This window comes from Xenopus laevis, chromosome 2S (genome assembly GCF_017654675.1).
Source record: "Xenopus laevis strain J_2021 chromosome 2S, Xenopus_laevis_v10.1, whole genome shotgun sequence".
Classification (NCBI taxonomy): domain Eukaryota; kingdom Metazoa; phylum Chordata; class Amphibia; order Anura; family Pipidae; genus Xenopus; species Xenopus laevis.
In genome coordinates, this window is record NC_054374.1 from 125,377,335 (window position 1) to 125,396,126 (window position 18,792).

Consider the following 18,792-nt stretch of genomic DNA (forward strand, 5'->3'; position numbering starts at 1 on the left):
ATGGTTATCTGTTATATACCCAACCAGGATAATACTTTCCTGTAGTTTTACTGTAATTGAAGCAAGCTGTCTCAGTACCTACCATATATACTCGAGTATAAGCCGAGTTTTTCAGCACCCAAAATGTGCTGAAAAAAATCTACCTCTGGTAGATGATATACCGGTATTAAGAAGACAGCTGCCTTACCGGTAAATTTGCAGAGAACTACCGGTATTAGGAACTTTAAATCTCAAGGGACGCAAGAGGGGAGGAGGCGCCGCCATGAGTGATGCATGCTCGGAAATAAAGCAGCATGGGGGAGCAGCTTGAGGCTCAGCATGCACTTCCATGATCCCACGGAGTGTGAAAGTCTGAGGTAACCACTCTCCCTGCCGTCCGCCCCTCCCTCCGCCCGCGTCACCACCAACACTGCCGCCACCTCCCGGGGAGGATGTGAGGGGCTGGCAGTGGGCGAGAAAGCAGGGAAATTGCAGGCTCCCAGTATCCGGGAGGATGGACGGAAACTACCCGACCCCCACCTTTACCGACCCGCTGGCTCCTGTGTTCCCTGCGGGCTGGGATCAAACCTAGGTTAGAGCGGGCGTGCAGAAAAGTCCTACAACTGGGGCCTTTTCTTGCTAAACAAGCTCACAGTACAGGGAGTGGCTTAAAGGAGTGCGGCGGTTGCAACAACCACTACAGGCCGTGGATCCTCCCTCACTTGCAGGCCCAAGCAACCCTCCAGGCGGTCCCTGTCACCCGACCCGGGCGTGTGCGACCCTCCAGTTATTGTTGCACTTGTACCTGCTTCCCTGTGTTGTGCAGAAATGAGATTCAGAGGCTAGTGTTAAAAGAAATCCGTTTATGTACCGTACATAAATACTGTGCAAATCACATGTTCTACATTCAAGGTGCTTGGCCCTTCTGGATCCAATATATTTGTGTTGCAGCTACAATAATTTGCATGGTGTATATTAGCAGTGTTTCATAAAAACCTTGATTTGTTTATTTTGGATTACGGTAATTGATGGCAAGCTCAGGGCAAATGTACTACATCCACTGCTTTCTGCCTCCTCTGTGCCTTGTCATTATTGTGTGGGGAGTGTGTGTGTATATACATATGTGTGTGGCTGTGTATGATGGTGTGGGTAGAGAGTGTGTGTGTATGTAGTTTGTGTCTATAGTACGGTGTGTGTGTGTGTGATTAGGCTTATACTCGAGTCAATACGTTTTCCCAGGTTTTTTTTGGTAAAATTAGGTATCTCGGCTTATACTCGGGTCTGCTTATACTCAAGTATATACGGTAAGTACAAAGGTTTGACAATATTTTTCATTAGTGCAAAGTTACCAGTGTGCAATTATCCTAAATACTAATTTGAGAAAAATATCTTAAAACTACTGCTCAGTTATGCACTTCTCCTTCCCATTTTAGTTGTCCTACTACCCATACTTGCCCCCATCTGTCCAGTCTCTGTTTCGTGACAACCACATCACCGCCAAGCCCTGTTGCATCGCCTTGTGTTACAGTACTTGGCAACTGGTGTCAACCCTAATTTTATTGGACAATTATTGTCTCGTCACATTTATGCAATCTTGTACAGGTATGGGATCTATTGTCCAGAATGCTCGGGACCTAGGAGGGTTTTAAGGACAATGGATCTTTCCCTAACTTGGATCTTAATACCTTTCTACTAGAAAACCATATAAACATTAAATAACCCCAATGGGCTGGTTTTACTTCGAATAAGGTGTAATAATATCTTAGTTTGGATCAAGTACAAGGTACTGTTTTATTACTGCAGAGAAAAAGCAAATCCTTATTATTTTTTTTTTTTTTTTTTTTTTAAATTTGGGTTATTTCAATAAAATGGAGTCTATTCAGAGCTGTCTGTCTAATAGGTTACCTGATAATGTATAGCATTAACGTATAGCTATAGATAACGTATAGCTTTTGCAGGGAGTGTCTTTTTGCATGACATCCAATTTTCGAGTCCATAACAAGCAGTTCCAGTATTCCAAACTTGAGACTATCTGGGTTTAATAGATGGCTCACTGAGCAGATGCTAAAAGTGAAGTAGAGCTTGCAGATTGTTAAAAAAAGATAAATAGATTTCTACAGTGGCACGCAGAAAGTACAGGACAGAAGAATGCATCTCTGGTTCACAACTAGTTGACCCAAATTTGTACCTTGGCCCTTGAGGCATTACGCTGCTTTAAATATGCCATAATTCAGAGTGGAAATTACATTTGAGCAAACTGTGCAGCTGTGCAAGGGCCCTGTGGGTGATGGGTTTTTAAGAAGCTGCCTATCTTGTTTTTAAGTAAAGGGCCCAACTTATGCACTGCTCCCAACACACGAGTCCCCTGCTTGTGTATGTACTGTACTGCCAGTTATGGGGTTTATATTAATGTCCTATTCTTTCCTGACTGCTTATTTTTCCCTTTTATTCCCTTTGTCCATTGACACAACTTCTGATGCTTGACAGACGTGTTTAATGGGTTTCAAATTAATTACAATCTAAGCAGTTTAGTATAACCTACCATGAAAGCTTTTCAAGCATATGTGAATCTTGGTTAAGAGAGCTGCAGGTTTATTCTTCAGCTGAATAGGAAGGATTATAGCATAGTCAGATATACATCTCAATCCCTCAAAATTCCTTTCTCATAAGCATTTTCACTTATGCTCTACAACTGTGCCAACTCTTGAGCCATTGCTCGTTACATTTTAATTTATAAAATTGATCTTTAATGGGTCTCCGCGTGCACTGTTGTCATGGTAACCAACAACATCTCTACAGTTTATACATCTCTAGTTCTCCTCTTTGTGCAGAGAGGCTGCTTGTCTATTTTAATTTTCATAAGCATCAGGCCATTGCAAAATCATTTTTGGATAATAGGTTTAGCAGTTACTTAATTAAATTGTTTAGCCTGAACTGCAATGGTGTTTTTCAGTACAGTACAGTACAGTTTCAGTGTACTTCAGTTTATCTAAACATATGTATAAAAGATTGACGTGATGGAATTATATATAATTTGCAAAGATTATTGGAATGAATAAATGCAAGATTTCCAGCAAATACCTTTGCAGCTGGTTTTGCATTTATCGATACTCTTGCTGCACTAAGTTGAATCACATGCAATTGCGTTGCTTTTACTAGGATACACAGAAAGTAAACACAGGAAAGAAAAGCATAAGTATAGATACTGTATATAGTTATTAAACACTATGTGATAAGAGACCCAGTAGGAAGGAGCTCCTTGTCTGGTAGAGCCTATAATCTAGGTGGCTGGATAAAATACAGGCACAGTTAGGAGGACAAAAATGCACAAAGTCCATTTGGTAGTACATCACCATGAATACTTGAGTATTTTATGCAACCGCATGATTTCAGCATAATTGACCTAATTTGATAATACTTCAGGCACACTGAAATCACGGGGAAGCCCCTACAGTCTCTGACAGTGGGACAGGGTGTTAAGCGTGAAAAACATTGTAGCTTTGGTCTGGTTTTTTTTCACTTTACACCCTTCTCCACTGTATTTAAATGAGCCCTAATAATACTTATTTCTTTTGCTTTCAATTTGTATACATTTTATGTCCCAACACCAAGTCAACTAGTAGACTACTAAGTCTTCAAAAAATCATTTAAACACTAATTCAACCCAATAGGACTGTTTTGTCTACAGTAAGGATGTATTATATGTTAGTTGGGATCAAATACAAAGTACTGTTCTATTAAAAGGAAATCATTTTTTAAAATTGTAATTGAGTCTATAGGAGATGGCCTTCCCGTAATTCAGAACTTTCTGGATAATGGGTTTTCAGATCTCTTACCAGGAATGAGCCTTCCTTGTCCTTTGAACAGGAAGTCAAAGAGCTGTATACTGCATATGTCTGATTTCCATTGAAGCAGAAGGCAGCAAGCATGTGCAGTAGGCCGCTTTTTGACCAACTTCCTATTCAAATGAGAAAGAAGGCTCTGCATACTAAAGAGGGAAGAGCTTTATACTAGATAAGGAAGTTACTGATTTCTGCTACAGGTTAAGATGTCTAAAGGTGGCAATAGACATTACAATTACAATCTTTTTGCAGGAAAGATTGTTCATTTTCAATACTAACTGTAAGAGTTGAATTGTCAGATATACAGGTAGAAACAGTAGCTCAGAAATATGTTTTCTAAGAATCAAGGCAAATGTAGTTATGCTCTCATTTTTTATGCTTTTATATTTATATTAAATCTTGTAAAATGGTGGGACCAGTGGTTGTTCTCTGATTAGCATTCCACAGAGCTTCTATATTAGTCTATATTAAAACATACACTCCTCACCCTATTGTGATCCCTCCAATCTTAGTAACCTCCATCCCATGTGCCATTATTGCGCTTTATCTCAAAACTATATGAGTGCTTGGTATACAAATGACTAAAACCATTCCTCACTGTTCATGGCCTGATTGGACACCCTACCACTTGACTTATGGCCACAACGTTTCATCAAAACTCTTAACTACCGTCTAAAAACTCTAAAAAAAAAAAACAAAACAAAAAAAAAACGTTTTTGCTATTAATACTAATGTATTTCTTGGCAACTTGGGGTATCGTTGATTCTGCCATACCTTTATACCTCATATTAAATTAAATTAAATTAATAAAATCATGTCTCTTTCACCTAAGAAATAATTGTAAATATAATCGTTAAGATTTCACCAAAATTCTGATTCATATTTAGCTGTCTCTGTACATAAAAAAGCTCTTGCCTTACCAGCCTCTCCTCCTCTGCTCTGCCATGCCACTCTACATTTTAGGTTTTACTTACCATTTTCTGTTTGGGACCATTTTTCTGATATTGAAGTTTAAAATTAAAAATTTATTTATTATGTCTTTCTGAAACAGCTCTGGAAGGGCAGGGGGTCACCAACTCTGTAAACTGTTCTAAAAGATACATTTCTTAAGTAGCAAAGTGTAACGGTGGCCAAACACAGGAAGATCTGCTCATTTGGCAATGTCGCCAAAAGAGCTGATCTCTATCCTAATATGCCCACATTGAGGTGGGCGATATTGGGCTGCTCCGATCATGGACCATACTGGCGGTCGGATCGCGGGACCGCATCAACAAAAAGATGCGTCCACAATCTGATGTGGCAATGTAACTAAATTCCTATTAGCTACATGTATCTGGAGTTTAAAACAAATAAATAATGAATGTACATTGCATCTGAATGATGTTATGTTTTTTTTGTGGTGGAAGGAACCAGAAAACATATTACAGCTCTATTATTTTGTATTGCGTAGTTTGGGACCTGGGGGTTTTCCACGACTTGGAACACAATTTCTTAAAACTTGTAACATTTAATCATGAAATACCCCTGGATGATTTTGCCATCAGTATGGATTTATGTTGGCTAAATTATTATGTAATTACAGATTTATTGGTGTAAACAAATTCAAATACCGTATATAAGCCGAGTTTTTCAGCATCCAAAATGTGCTGAAAAAGTCTACCTGGGCTTATATTCGGGTCAGCGATACCCGACCCGAGTAGCTGAGATTGCAGTCACTTTTAATAATTCCTATACCAACAGTACACTTGGGGAGAGACTGCAATATCCCACAATGCCCTCTGTTGGTTATATGAAAGAATAACAGTTACTGCAATATCACACAGCGCCATCTGTTGGTTATATGAAAGAATAACAGTGACTGCAATATCACACAGCGCCATCTGTTGGTTGTACGAAAGAATAACAGTGCACCCTCTGTTGGTTATATGAAAGATTAACAGTGACTGCAATATCACACAGCGCCATCTGTTGGTTGTATGAAAGAATAAGTGCGCCCTCTGTTGGTTATATTAAAGAATAACAGTGACTGCAATATCACACAGCACCCTCTGTTGGTTATATGAAAGAATAACAGTGACTGCAATATCACACAGCACCCTCTGTTGGTTATATGAAAGAATAACAGTGACTGCAATATCACACAGCACCATCTGTTGGTTATATAGAAGAATAACAGTGACTGCAATATCACACAGTGCCCTCTGTTGGTTATATGAAAGATTAACAGTGACTGCAATATCACACAGCGCCCTCTGTTGGTTATATGAAAGAATAACAGTGACTGCATTATCACACAGCGCCCTCTGTTGGTTATACGAAAGATTAACAGTGATGGCAATATCGAACAGCACCCTCTGCACATGGTAGTGGGACAGTGGGACAATGCACACAGTAATCCGTTTGGCAATTCTCTGTCACCATCAACTTTACAAAGAAGTCCGGTTGATCGCTGGGGGGGTCGCTTTGGCAGAATGTGCGCTGCTGGGAGACAGGGCTGTAGTTGTGTCTAGGCTTATACTAGAGTCAATAAGTTTTCCCAGTTTTCGTAGGTAAAATTAGGTACCTCGGCTTATACTCGGGTCGGCTTATACTCGAGTATATACGGTATGTAAAAAAATTCAGTTTTTGTGTAAATATGACTCTGGGAATGTAGTGGCATAAATTGTTTTTTTTTTTATCAATAAGTGCTCAGTAGCACTAGGGGTTTTGATTTTGTCCCCCATGCTAACAGAATTACATCACAATGATGGCGAAAGTATGGCATCCCTTATGATGGAGGGTAATATTATGTGTTTCTATTTGAAATTTCACAAAACAGCAATTCCAGCATTTACAATCCTATGATCACAAGATTTGTTCTCTAATGTGCCATCTAATGCCTTTATGGTTATAAGAAAACTGCTATTAGCAGTGACTTCATGTGTGTGACACGTGCCAGATTTTGTAGAAAAGAAAGTAAACCTTTAAATTCGCATTGGGACACACTGGGTGACTAATGAGATTTGCTATCAACAAAACATTATATGCTGAATATTTCAGGTGTATCCTTTAGGTAAAATGATAAATAATTTTACATATATCTCCCTGATGTCTTTTATTTCTAGATAAACTTGCTTTGGAAGGTATTGTGGTGCATCGTGCTGAGTGTAGACCTGCTGCTAGTGACAATTATATGCAAATGAAGAGGTAAGACTTTTTGCTTTTTTTATTTTTCTGTTCCTGCATGTATTAAGGTGGCCAGATAATGTTTTATTCATCGGAGTGATTGGCTTTTGGATTAGTAGATTATAAACAGTGTTCCCAGCTACATGTATGGCCAAAGTGCCAAGATACTAGCGCAGAACCTTCTGCTACTGCTGATGGCCTGTACATGTTCAGAATCAAGCAGTCATCTCTAATGTAGTTGGCTAGGGAATTTGATCTGCTGTGGGTTTCTCACACAAGACCAACTGACCAATTCGTTTTTTGTATATAGCATCACAAATAATGCAAAACGGGTATGGGACCTATTATCCAGAATGCTCTGGACCTGGTGCTTTCTGGATAACGGATGTTTTTGTAATTTGGCTCTTCATACCTTATCTCTACTAGAAAATCATTTAAACATGAAATAAACCCAATAGGCTGGTTCTACCAATAAGGATTAATGATATCTTAGTTTGGATCGAATACAAGTTACTATTCTATTATAACAGAGAAAAAGGAAATTCAATATATTTTTATAAAACATAGGAGCCATGGCCTTTGAATTATAACTTTATAATAAATGCTTAGTGATCTCTTCAAAGTACCCTGGGCCAGTGCAGTTTTCTGCTAACAGAAGCACCAGCACAGGGTAGCAGGTAAATCATTATCACTAGGGGGTGACTAACATCGGCACCCCCAGTGATTTAACCTTTCTTTCTCTTTTAATAAGCTCATTAGTTATAACTGGTGTTAAAAGGGATGTTAACCTTTGAAAAAGTTTGCATACATTAATAGATTTGTGATAGTATATTCATTGTCGTTTAAGTAAAAAATCATGGCAGCACCACAATTACAAAAATTATAATCCGGTGTTCAGGAGTTGCTGCTCACATTTTAAAAATAAAAATTGCATCTAGAAGGCTGCCACTTGCAGGCTGGAAACCAAAACATGAGGGCAAGGTGCAGACTTGCAGTGAAATTTGGTACAAAGGAGTGAAGTATTGGATGCTTAACAGAGACCTATGTTTTGAAGGCCATTTGTAATGACAGATTAATTTCTTGATTTACTACTTTTCTGATCTGATGGATAGTCATCAGAGGGACATTTCTGAATTATGAATTAAAGGAAAACTATATCCCTCAAACAATGTAGGTCTCTTTAAAAAGCTATTGCATAAAACAGCTTGTGTAAAACCCTGCTTCATGTAAATAAACCATTTTTATAATAATATACTTTTTTTTACTAGTATGTGCCATTGGGTAATCCTAAATAGAAAATTGCCATTTTAAAAAATAAGGGCAGCCCCCTGGGATCGTAGGATTCACGGTGCATAAAAACATACCGCATAAACCATACATGTTAGGTCACGTGAGCCAATTAATAGACAGAGTTATGTCTTTTGCTTACGTCTTCCTGTTACAGTTACAGTTGTAGTATTTCTGGTCAGGTGATCCCTGAGGCAGCACACAGACCATCACAAAATGTTGGTTCAGGGCAAGAGATGTAAAAGGGCAGTTTTTACTTAAATATATATTGCAGTTTGATAAGATTCTTTAATATGCCACTTAATTTGATATAAACTATCTGTTGCTCAAGTCTTTATTTTGGGGGTATAGTTTTCCTTTAAGGAATTCAGATGTCTGATCTGAAATAGTAGCATCAACAAGCATTCTTACATCTTTGATGCAGGGTGGGTAAGCCAAATAACAACTGTTGTGTTTTTGTGTTTTTGTATTCAAGGGACAGCAGATTGTGTAAGTTGTTCTGATGCAGTTTAAATATGCACGGCTTGGAAACTTGACTAACAGACTAAGTAATTAATAGACAAATGGGTAATTGCAAAAACACATGCTAAATCTATGGAACTGTGCTTTGACTAATAAAAAAAACTGGAACCTACATACTTTGATTGTAAAACATACAATATATGGATAAAGGGTCCAAAGTGCTATTAAAGATGATGAATGCGGGCCCCAATTGTTATTCCTGCTTTGTGGTATCGCTATTGCATGTCTTCCAGCCATCTTCTCTCTGCACTCAAGTGCACACCCCTTTTAAGCTGACACATTATGTTTTGACTGGTGGGGGGCTTTACACACACACACACACCATAAATATTTTATCATTGCAATCACTAAAATCTATTTTTCCACTTTAATGTGCGGCATATCATAAAAATAAAATTACTTTGGTAATCATATTCTTATTGGCATCAAATTGTTCAGAAGACCTCTGCCATTCAATATTTTTTTTCTCAGTGCCTAAGAACATGTGGGATGCAAGATGCAGTGGAAGTTTAAAAACCTTGTCAAAGCTTTGCAGTTTGTAGTTGATCAGACATATTTACTCAGTTTTTTTTTTATATATATATTTTTCCATTTTTCCTTTTATAGGTATACAACAAATAAAAGATTAACACCATATTGCATTACATACACAATTTCAATATCATTTCTGCAATAGCAACTTGTTGGTGTGGAGAAAGAAGAGAACAGAGAGAAAATGGGTGAATGAAAAATAGAGTAGGGGAGGAAGAATGTAACCAATCTTATTGTATTTTTCAATTTGGTTGAGCGTCTCACTTTTATCATTTTTGGTACAAATTCTGCAAGTTGTCTGTTAGCCCTACAGTGTTGTTGTCTCTTATTTACGGGGCTTCTGGTGCTATGGCTTTTTTATATTCCATTGTTTCTTTCTATATTGTCCATGTTGCTATATATTTCTCCTGTGTTCCATTTGCATAGGAAATCAGTTCCTATATTCTTATCATTGCTTCTATTGCCTTTTTCCATTCTCCCACTGAGGGAGGTTGTCTCGATTTCCAAAGCCTGGTGTAGTTGCCCTTGCTGCCTGCAGTGCAAATCTTATGAAGCCTTTTTTAGTTCTTTATTGGTCCTGGGATCATGAATAGTAGCAATGGATGTAGCAATGTTGCTGGGGCTGCAGGTAAGTCTACCCCTAGGGCTTCTTTCAGATGTTTAATGATCTGTTGCCAGAATGGTCTGACATGGAGGCATGACCAACAAATATGGAGTGGGGTGCCCACTTTATTACATCTCCAGCACTGATCTGTGGTCGCTGGATAGATTTTATTTAATGTAGATGGAGAGAGATACCATCTTGTGAGAATTTTGAAATTGTATATTTACCCAGTTTAATTGGGTTTTGTTTATACAGTTCAGGGATTTACAGGGATCTTTACATATCTGGTATTGCCACAGTCACTAGACAGGGGGCTTTCCAAATCAGTTGGATTTGCATGCATATAATATTGTTTAGACATATTTTTCTATAATATGAGAAATTTGTAATATTTAGTTTAGGAAGCTTGGGTGGGGAAAAAAAACAATATGATTTTAAAAGAGCACAAAATGTTCAAAAATTGTCTTCCAGTTAACACGAGTCAAAATTAGCTGGTACTTAAGGTAGATAACATATATTTTTAATTGTCACTACAATATAAAAATATTAATATATAGTTTTATGCTACATAATTCTACCAGCACCAAACAGGGCCGCTCCTGCCATAAGGAAAAGTGGGAACCTTGCTGCAAGCGGTCATGTACATGGGGTGGCAAAAAGCCATCTCTTGTAACTTTAAGCACTGAATTTCTGGATTGTAAACTGAAATTCTGCTCCGTTAGTGCAAAAGTGCTACATCTCCTACGATGCAGTTTTCTGTGGGTTCTGGCAAATGCCATAAATAGTCACTATTTTCTGGGCTGTTTCTGTGTGACCAATTCACTGTACAACAGAAAGATTCAACGTAAGATTGTTACAAATGGGCTAATGCCATTTAAGTTTACCGATGGGATTTTTATAACTGTTCCCTCTAAATTTTACAGAGAATTTGGTGTAAAAACACAATCCTTTAGTATGCAGGATCCACAAATCTCTCTGTGCATTGCTCACAAAATATGATGATTGTACATATACCGTATATACTCGAGTATAAGCCGAGTTTTTCAGCACCCAAAATGTGCTGAAAAATCCTACCTCGGCTTATACTCAAGTCAGTAAAAAAAAATTCTGGTAGATGAAACAGGTATATTAAGATAGCTGCCTTACCGGTAAATTTGCAGAGAACTATTAGGAATCTGTATCCCACATGATCTGTAGCTGTGCTACTGACCGGAGTCCCGTGCCCCTGCACCCCGGATGGGGCCCGCAACCCATCCATGGGGCCCCGATACTAAGGAGTCAACGGGGAACACCCCCCCTCCCAGCCAGAAACAATGGCGTTGATTTCCGGCGCAGGAGGAGCAGCAGTGCGGAACTTTATACTAGGAGTTTGTGGAGCACTGCCGGCTGAAGTCGCGGTGGTGCACACGCTAACGTCATCATGTGGGTTTTCTCAGCGACGTAACAACTCTGGGCCCAGACCCCCCTGTGAAAAATCTTGAAGGGGCACAGAGCCGGCTGCAGGAAGCAGTATCCCCAACTCTCCCCTCCTGTGCACCAGTAACTCAGGGCCGCCCCTGACAAAAAATCTTGAAGGGGCCAGGCGCTTGCTGCAGACAGCAGTCTCCTCTTCTGCCTGCCAGCATCTCCGGGCCGCCCGTACCCCAGCGAATTGATTAATCTTTGAATGGGCCCAGCAGCAGAGAGCAGCTTCCCCTCCCACCCGATAACAACTCTGGGCAACCCGGCCCCACCGGTCGTAAAATCTTTGAAGGCGCTCGGCGCCTACTACAGGGAGCAGCTTCCTCTCCCCTCCCCTTGGAGCAAATCTACCGGTAAGGCAGCTGTCTTCATAATATATCTATTTCAGTATATTTTGTCTCAGCTGAAAAATGTCTGTAATATAAATCCACTGGGGGGGACAAATTTTCAGTGATTTAGTTTTGCGCTGTAGTGATTGCAGCATAAAGGGTTATACATGGGAACTTTCTGTTAATAAAAGGAATGAAATGTAGTTTAATTTTGCCAAAAATTACCGGCTATACTTGCTTGTTCAACGGTCTTCGTTGGGTCTAGGCTTATACTCGAGTCAATACGTTTTCCTGGTTTTCCTAAGTAAAATTAGGTACCACGGCTTATACTCGGGTCGGCTTATACTCGAGTATATACGGTAGCTAAAGTAGAATTAAATGGAATGTTGTTCCTCAGTCCCTACAGGAGTCCCTCAGTTTGATTGTACAGGCACAGTTGCACATAAATCGCACTAGACTTGAAAAACAATTTGTCCGATGATCTCCTTGCATGAAGTAATTTCTAAACGTAGAAGTAGGCCTGTAGGCCTGTTTGTGGACATCATTTTATAGTAAATAAAGTGGGCATATTATATATCCTGGGAACTGTCTCACGTGAGGTTGGCTTTATCCCTGCAGTCATTAGATCTCCTAAAACAGCAGTAAGATATGTAAATGCATACTATACTAATGCCTTCCATTTAGAGGTCAAGTCATATATGACATGTTTGTAGAATAGATTATAATATAATATAGCAATACATTAGCAATACATAGCAATACATGTTCATGGAGCCTTTAAACAGACAGATGACCATGGATAAAAGAATATTGATTGAAAGGCTGCTTCTTGCCCACAAGTCTCCAGTTGGACAGCCCTGATCTCATCTAATTTCCTTGTTCTACAGAAATTCTGTTGTTGAAGGTCTAATAACTCTGTCTCTGTCTGTGCAGTCTGTGTTCTGCCATTGCCAGTGTATGTGCTAACTAATTTGATTCCTGCGCTCAGGGCCAGGATATTAGTTTCCTCCCTGGATTACAGATCTGCATATGCTTTCAACTAATTAATCAGGGGCACTTTATCTTTTCTACACTACAGCTACTTTTACTGAAAATTGGACTGGTGGGAGCTTATGTTAACAAAGCATTTATTGCAAGTATTCGTATGTACACACAAATACATGGTACAAAGAAGGCTGACAATCTTAGGAAAATAAATTAGCACAGTGTATTATATTTTGCTGGAACTTGTCTGGTTTGCTCAGTTTTTAGTTAGCAAGAATAAGTGATGAACTAATGCGAACATTTCCATGTACATTCTGATTACTTGATATAGCTGAAACTGAGAATCATAGCTTTGTTTTCTAAGGTTTTTTTTACTTGTCTTTTGATCCTTGGGATGGATGCTTCTACTATAAACCCATATAAAAGTGTTTTTTGCTCCACAGTACAGTATTTGCTACGTATTTTGGATGTATTTATTCTGATTATGGTACAGAAATAAACTTTACATTTTAAGCAGCAAAATTATTTGGGGGCAGTAAGGTTGTTGAATGTCCTGACGGGAGATGTTGCGATGACAAATTGTCTTAATGCCTTTTGAATGGCTTTATTTACTTTTTGGGTTATATACAGTATATATAATGTGAGTTGTCTATATTATGGGATTCTTTATATTTTTAAACATTTTATGGAGGTCCAATGTTTCAGTACTCATCCTTTACCAAGGATAGCACAACAGCTGTAAGAAAACTGTAAACATTTGTACGCTATAGCTCCAAGTAAATCTAGGACGTACAAATAGGTCTGCAGCTCCCCCCAAGCCCCTGCTTCAGGACCCTAGGGGAGCCCAGGAATTTGGGAGGCCATGCTTTCCCTCTTGGTTTGCCAGAGATTACCAAGAATATAGCAATTTCTATGTAAAATGTAATGGCATCTATTGTATGGACCATTTATCCCTCAAATGCTTTGTGGCATAAATACTGCTGTGAACACAATTAAGAAAAAACTTTCATTTATGGATTTATAGAAAATTATAGGTTTCATTAGCAAATGTGAGCAAAGTCATTTTCCCCCCACAGGTCCAGCATGATTACAGCTGTAAGTGGATTTGTTCTTGGAACAATTGCATCTAATTCATTAAAACCTGCAATTGAGGCTGCAGTTGTGAATGTGTGCTTATGGCTTCTTCAGAATATTTTAGTTTTTGCCACATTGGCACTCAGAAATTTACATGAGCCAGCTGCAGGTAGGACAATGAAAGCAAACATCTGATTCATTACCCTTGGTTACTGCCCAGGTGCAAATAATTCCAGTAATTATAAATAACCCCCATTGTCACAATTAGAAGCATGTTATTTATTGTGAGACCAATGTTTTGTGAAACTTTTAAAAGTTAGTCTTCGCTACTGAATACAAAAGGTTGTGTGGAACAAACTTAGAGCACTGCATTACAACACTGAAAAAAATACTGTTAACATTATTAAGCGGCACAGATCATGGAATTTATAAGGCTGACATTTAAATACCAGTGTGTTAATGGCATAAAGTCAGCATATCGAGGCTATAGTCTGTCTATGGAAAGGATATATGTTGCTTAGCAACATAAGATGCTGGCCTTGCTTACTACGGCTAGCACACAAAGGGCTAAACATATTCAGGGATATATTGAATGATATAGATGCAATTCACAACATGATTAAACAAGTGACTACTGAACAACCCATGTGCATCAAATAGGGGGGGCAATGTGGCTTTGACCCCAAGGAAATTGCCATCCCCAGTACTGATTTTAAAATGTTAAATTATCTTTTGAGCAGCCGCCCCATGTCCTCTTCAACAGTAAGAATATGTATCTATAAGAAGCCAATTCACTTTGGTTCTTTCCTTGTTTGGCCGTTGCAGTGGTATTGGATAGTTTTTAGTGGTTTCTTCAATCACACATAGTTAAATACAGAATGAAAGAAGCACAAAAGTGACATGGGGTTTTGAAATATTTTATATTACTGGCAGTCACTGTTCATGCAGGTGTGGCCGCTCAAGAGATAATAATTTTAAATATATAGACGTTTTTCTTTTATTCTGCAGCCAGAAGGGGACAAAATGGAGCAGAATGGAAGATCATGAAATAAAGGGGGTTGATGTAATAAAAATTGCAGCAGTTAGTAAATGGAAGTACAGAAAAGGGGAAGAAGAAATATGGAGTAAATATATAGAGAAAGGAGAAATAGAGGAGAGAACATGGGAATTGTGTGAAAAGTAAAATAGTGAGAACGCAGATATGAAGAAAAAAAATGGAGGAAGACAAATAAGTGGTATATGGATGTATATAAGTTAAGTGGAAAGAAAGAGAGGACGTGTGAGCCAAAGTAAAATAATAAGAAAATAAGGAAAATCATGAAGATCTCAAGTAGATGAAATCTAAAGGTAAATAGAGGGAAAGAGATCCGAATTGGGAAAAGTGTGTAAGAAGAGAAGCATGCTTATATTATAGTTTTTTAAGAAAGTAAACAAAGAATACACACCAATAAATATTTATTAGAGTGAATATTTATTAGAGGTTTTAGAGATGTCAGAGCAGGTCAATGGGAGGATTGTGCTTTAAAAATTTCTGTTTTAAAAAATGGAAATTCGACTCTTGAAGTTACCAGAGGAGGCTTTTTTTTAACATCCATTTAACTGGCCACTGTGAGTTAGCGAAGATTATCGCAGGCAAATAATCCTCTCAATAATCGATTTATGTTTGTCACTCACTGACATCACCAGGTTATGCTTATGAGTAAAGCTGGCCATAGATGCAAAGATTTGATCGTTCGAATCTTCGTTTCGTACAATTTTCGGGCCGTGTGGAGTGTCCCGTCATTTTTCGTGCCATGTTGGTCGTTCAGTCAATGGAACAGGTTAGAAAAATTCTGTTGGCTACCGATAATTTCTCCGCATGTATTACAGATCAGTGGGAGACTGGCACCAACTTTTGTCGGACACAACTTTTTTATGATTGCTGTTAGGGGCAGAACACCGTCTGATCTGTTCTTTTGCTATTTTATTTGAGTGAGTTAGTGGCAGGTTGGGAGATTGCACCACACTATTGTTTGTCCGATATTGAAGTTATATCTGCACGTCTATGGCCAGCTTCAGGGCTGTTGGCTCTCCTGACTTTGCCAGGCATTCAACAGAAGAAATGAGGAAAAGGGAGGTGCTGGAGATTTCTTTTTCTAAAAAAACCATATCCAAAAGATATACTAAAAACGGCACTTACATTTTTAACATGTAAAATCGAATAATGCAAAGTGAAAAGTCAAGGTATATATCCCCTTTAAATAGCAGAGCTACAGTATATTTGTGGCAAATGATTGTATTCTGTTCATATGGGTTCGGTTCATAATCTTAAATTGCTTTAACGAGTCCAGACTGTTTGGGGGAAGGAGTCCATTGTGTTTCATTTGATTTGTGTACAGCAGATCATAAAAAATTGTAGCATTATATAAGTAAGGAAATTAACTGTGTTTATTATAAACAATTAAACTATGTCTTTGATGTACAATACTATAGATCAGCGCTGTCCAACTTCTGTGGTACTGAGGGCCAAAATTTTACTGGCCTATGTGGTGGAGGGCCGATAATGGAAGTCAGTGTTAGCCACTCCCCCTTTTAAACCACACCCACTGTAAACCACACCCATATTACCACAAGAACTTTTAAGATCATATCCACATTAACAGTGGTAGTACACCAAAAAACCAAATGGTTGGTCCTCACTGCAGGGAAATCCCTCATCACTTATATTTGAAAAATTGAAGTCATGTTAAAACAGACCCTTAAATCCATATGCCTCATACTCCCCTGTGAATAATACAGCAACCCTCCAACACATGATCAAACACCTTAGGAGCCCTTAACAACAATTTCCACATGCTAACAAACCCCCCTAACAGGCTTACATCCCACAGGTAGCGTAGGGCAAGCAGAGAATGGCACACACAAGCAGCACTTGTCAAGCAGAGAATGGTACACACAAGCAACACTGGGCAAGGATTAGAGTCTGAATTTGAGGTTTAAACAATGCAGGGGCTAGTTAATCTCTGTAGTTATACCTTTTAAATCTTATTTATGGTAAGCAGACACAGCATGCGGCCCGCGGGCTGCCAGTTTGACAACCCTGCTGTAGATAAAGAACAAAACAGTTTACTTATCAGTACTATTGGGTTTATATCCAGATTTACCCCAATGGAGAAAAGGCAGAGTAAGGCTAGGCATAGTTTTGTTTGTGAAGATTCTCATTCATCCAGGTCATGGTATATCTATAGAAATAAGTCAAATCAACTGGACTTGCTGTGGGTTTTTCCTTGAAGACATTTCACCAGTCATCCAACTGGACTGAGTCATCCAAAAGCCAGTTGGATGACTGGTGAAACATCTTCAAGGAAAATAACACACCAAGTCCAGTTGTTTTGACTTATTTCTATAGATATAGGCAGAGTTCTGCTTTATTTGATGTCTCTCTAACTTGAGACATTACCATGACTATTCCTGTAGAAGCCGTTCATCTTTCAAAAAATTCTGCGCTGTTCAAGTAATGAAAGTGACCGCAAAAGAAATCATTAAATTATTTCCCAAAGTGTAGACAAGCTAATAAAAGTATTTCAGGCTCCTTTGATGAACTGAAACGAAACGCCATATCTTTCATATCTTCATAAAAAATCTTGTGCAGCAGAAGCCTCCCAGTTTCATACTTTGCATTTGAGCAACAGTGAACGTGAAAATGAGGACACACGATGAAATGTTATTAATTAGATCCCTAGTGGTGTCTTTACACGTACTTAGGAAACGTGCAAAATGTATGCAGTGCAAGAATTTGAAACACATTTTCAGCGTCTTTATTTTTATATGTTTGTCTTGGGAAAAGGAAAGAGAAGAATTCCAAAAGTTGAGGACTTTTTAGCCCCTAAATGATCATGTCACAGGGTTGCAGCTCTGCTTCTTGTGGGCAGTGGCCGTATGTCACTTGAGTTGGAGCCTTAAAAGTGTTGAGCACTGGGAGAGCGAGAGATTATTTTCACTTACCTCAGACACCTAACTGCCACTTCTCTTTGTGAAAAACATGTTTGTTTCTGCTAGTATTCTAGCAACTTTTACGCAACTATTTTCATTCTTGTGGATCTTGTACTGTGCAGTAGAAGAATCTGTGGAAAGAAAAGAAAGTCGTGGCACAGCACTCGGTGGTATAACTCTCTGGACAGGCAAAAGTTTCAGTGAATAGGAGTGCTGGCATAGGGGCTCAAATAGGTTATTATGGCACCCCCACAGTGATTCAGCCTTTCCTTCTTTATTGTTTGATGTGTAAGTGCATAGTTAAGTTACTATTAGAGGCACAGTTCCCAGGCTTGAGCTAGAGACTTGGTTTCTTAGTGTTAGCCGTGGTAATGTAAAAGGGGAAAAACCTTTGGGCTCTGGCCCCTCACCTGATCACAGCCAGTTGCTGTAAAATATATGCAGCTTTTGGAGTAAGTGTGGTGCTGAAGGGCACATGTTATGAGAAGCATACTGCCCAACATTTTGGAAATAAAAAGAGGGACAACAAGTTGGCGTGCGTAGTGGTGTATTTTTTGACCATGCCCATTTTTTTTAGTTATTACAGTTTTCTAATTAAGGTGAATTGCCCTTAAGGGTCAGGCCACACAAGCAGATTCGGGGAGATTAGTCGCCCCAGCGACAAATCTCCTATACTTCGGGGTGGCAACCTCCCCAAACTACCTTCCCCCTGCCCTCTGCCGGCTAAAATTAAAATCAGCTGCGACAATGCACACGCAGTGCTTCGTTTTCCAAAGTCGCCCGAAGTTTCCTCGTGAGGCTGTTAAGCTGTGAGTCTTAACTTCTCCCAAGGGACTTGTTATCTTATATTGTTACAATTACTTATTTGCTTATCTCGAAATTGTTACAAAGTATCTTATATGAAGCTGTGGCTGTTCTGAACTTAAAGCCAATTAAGTTAGAAACGTTGTTTCTTTTTCTGGCTGTTCAGAGTGCAGAGAAAAAAGGGACTTTTCAGTACAAACAAGGGACTGCAGGTTGAGCTGTCAAAAGAGGGACTGTC

The 18,792-nt window shown here is 38.9% G+C and overlaps 1 protein-coding gene across 2 annotated transcripts in view; it reads left to right on the forward strand.

The window, feature by feature from the left end:
- gtf2f2.S (general transcription factor IIF subunit 2 S homeolog) overlaps positions 1-18,792 on the forward strand; it is a 102,329-nt gene that overhangs the window by 58,168 nt on the left and 25,369 nt on the right. For both annotated transcript variants that reach the window (XM_018248133.2, NM_001088797.1), the window contains 1 exon segment: positions 6,926-7,007. In XM_018248133.2, the coding sequence (XP_018103622.1) occupies positions 6,926-7,007 (82 nt within the window).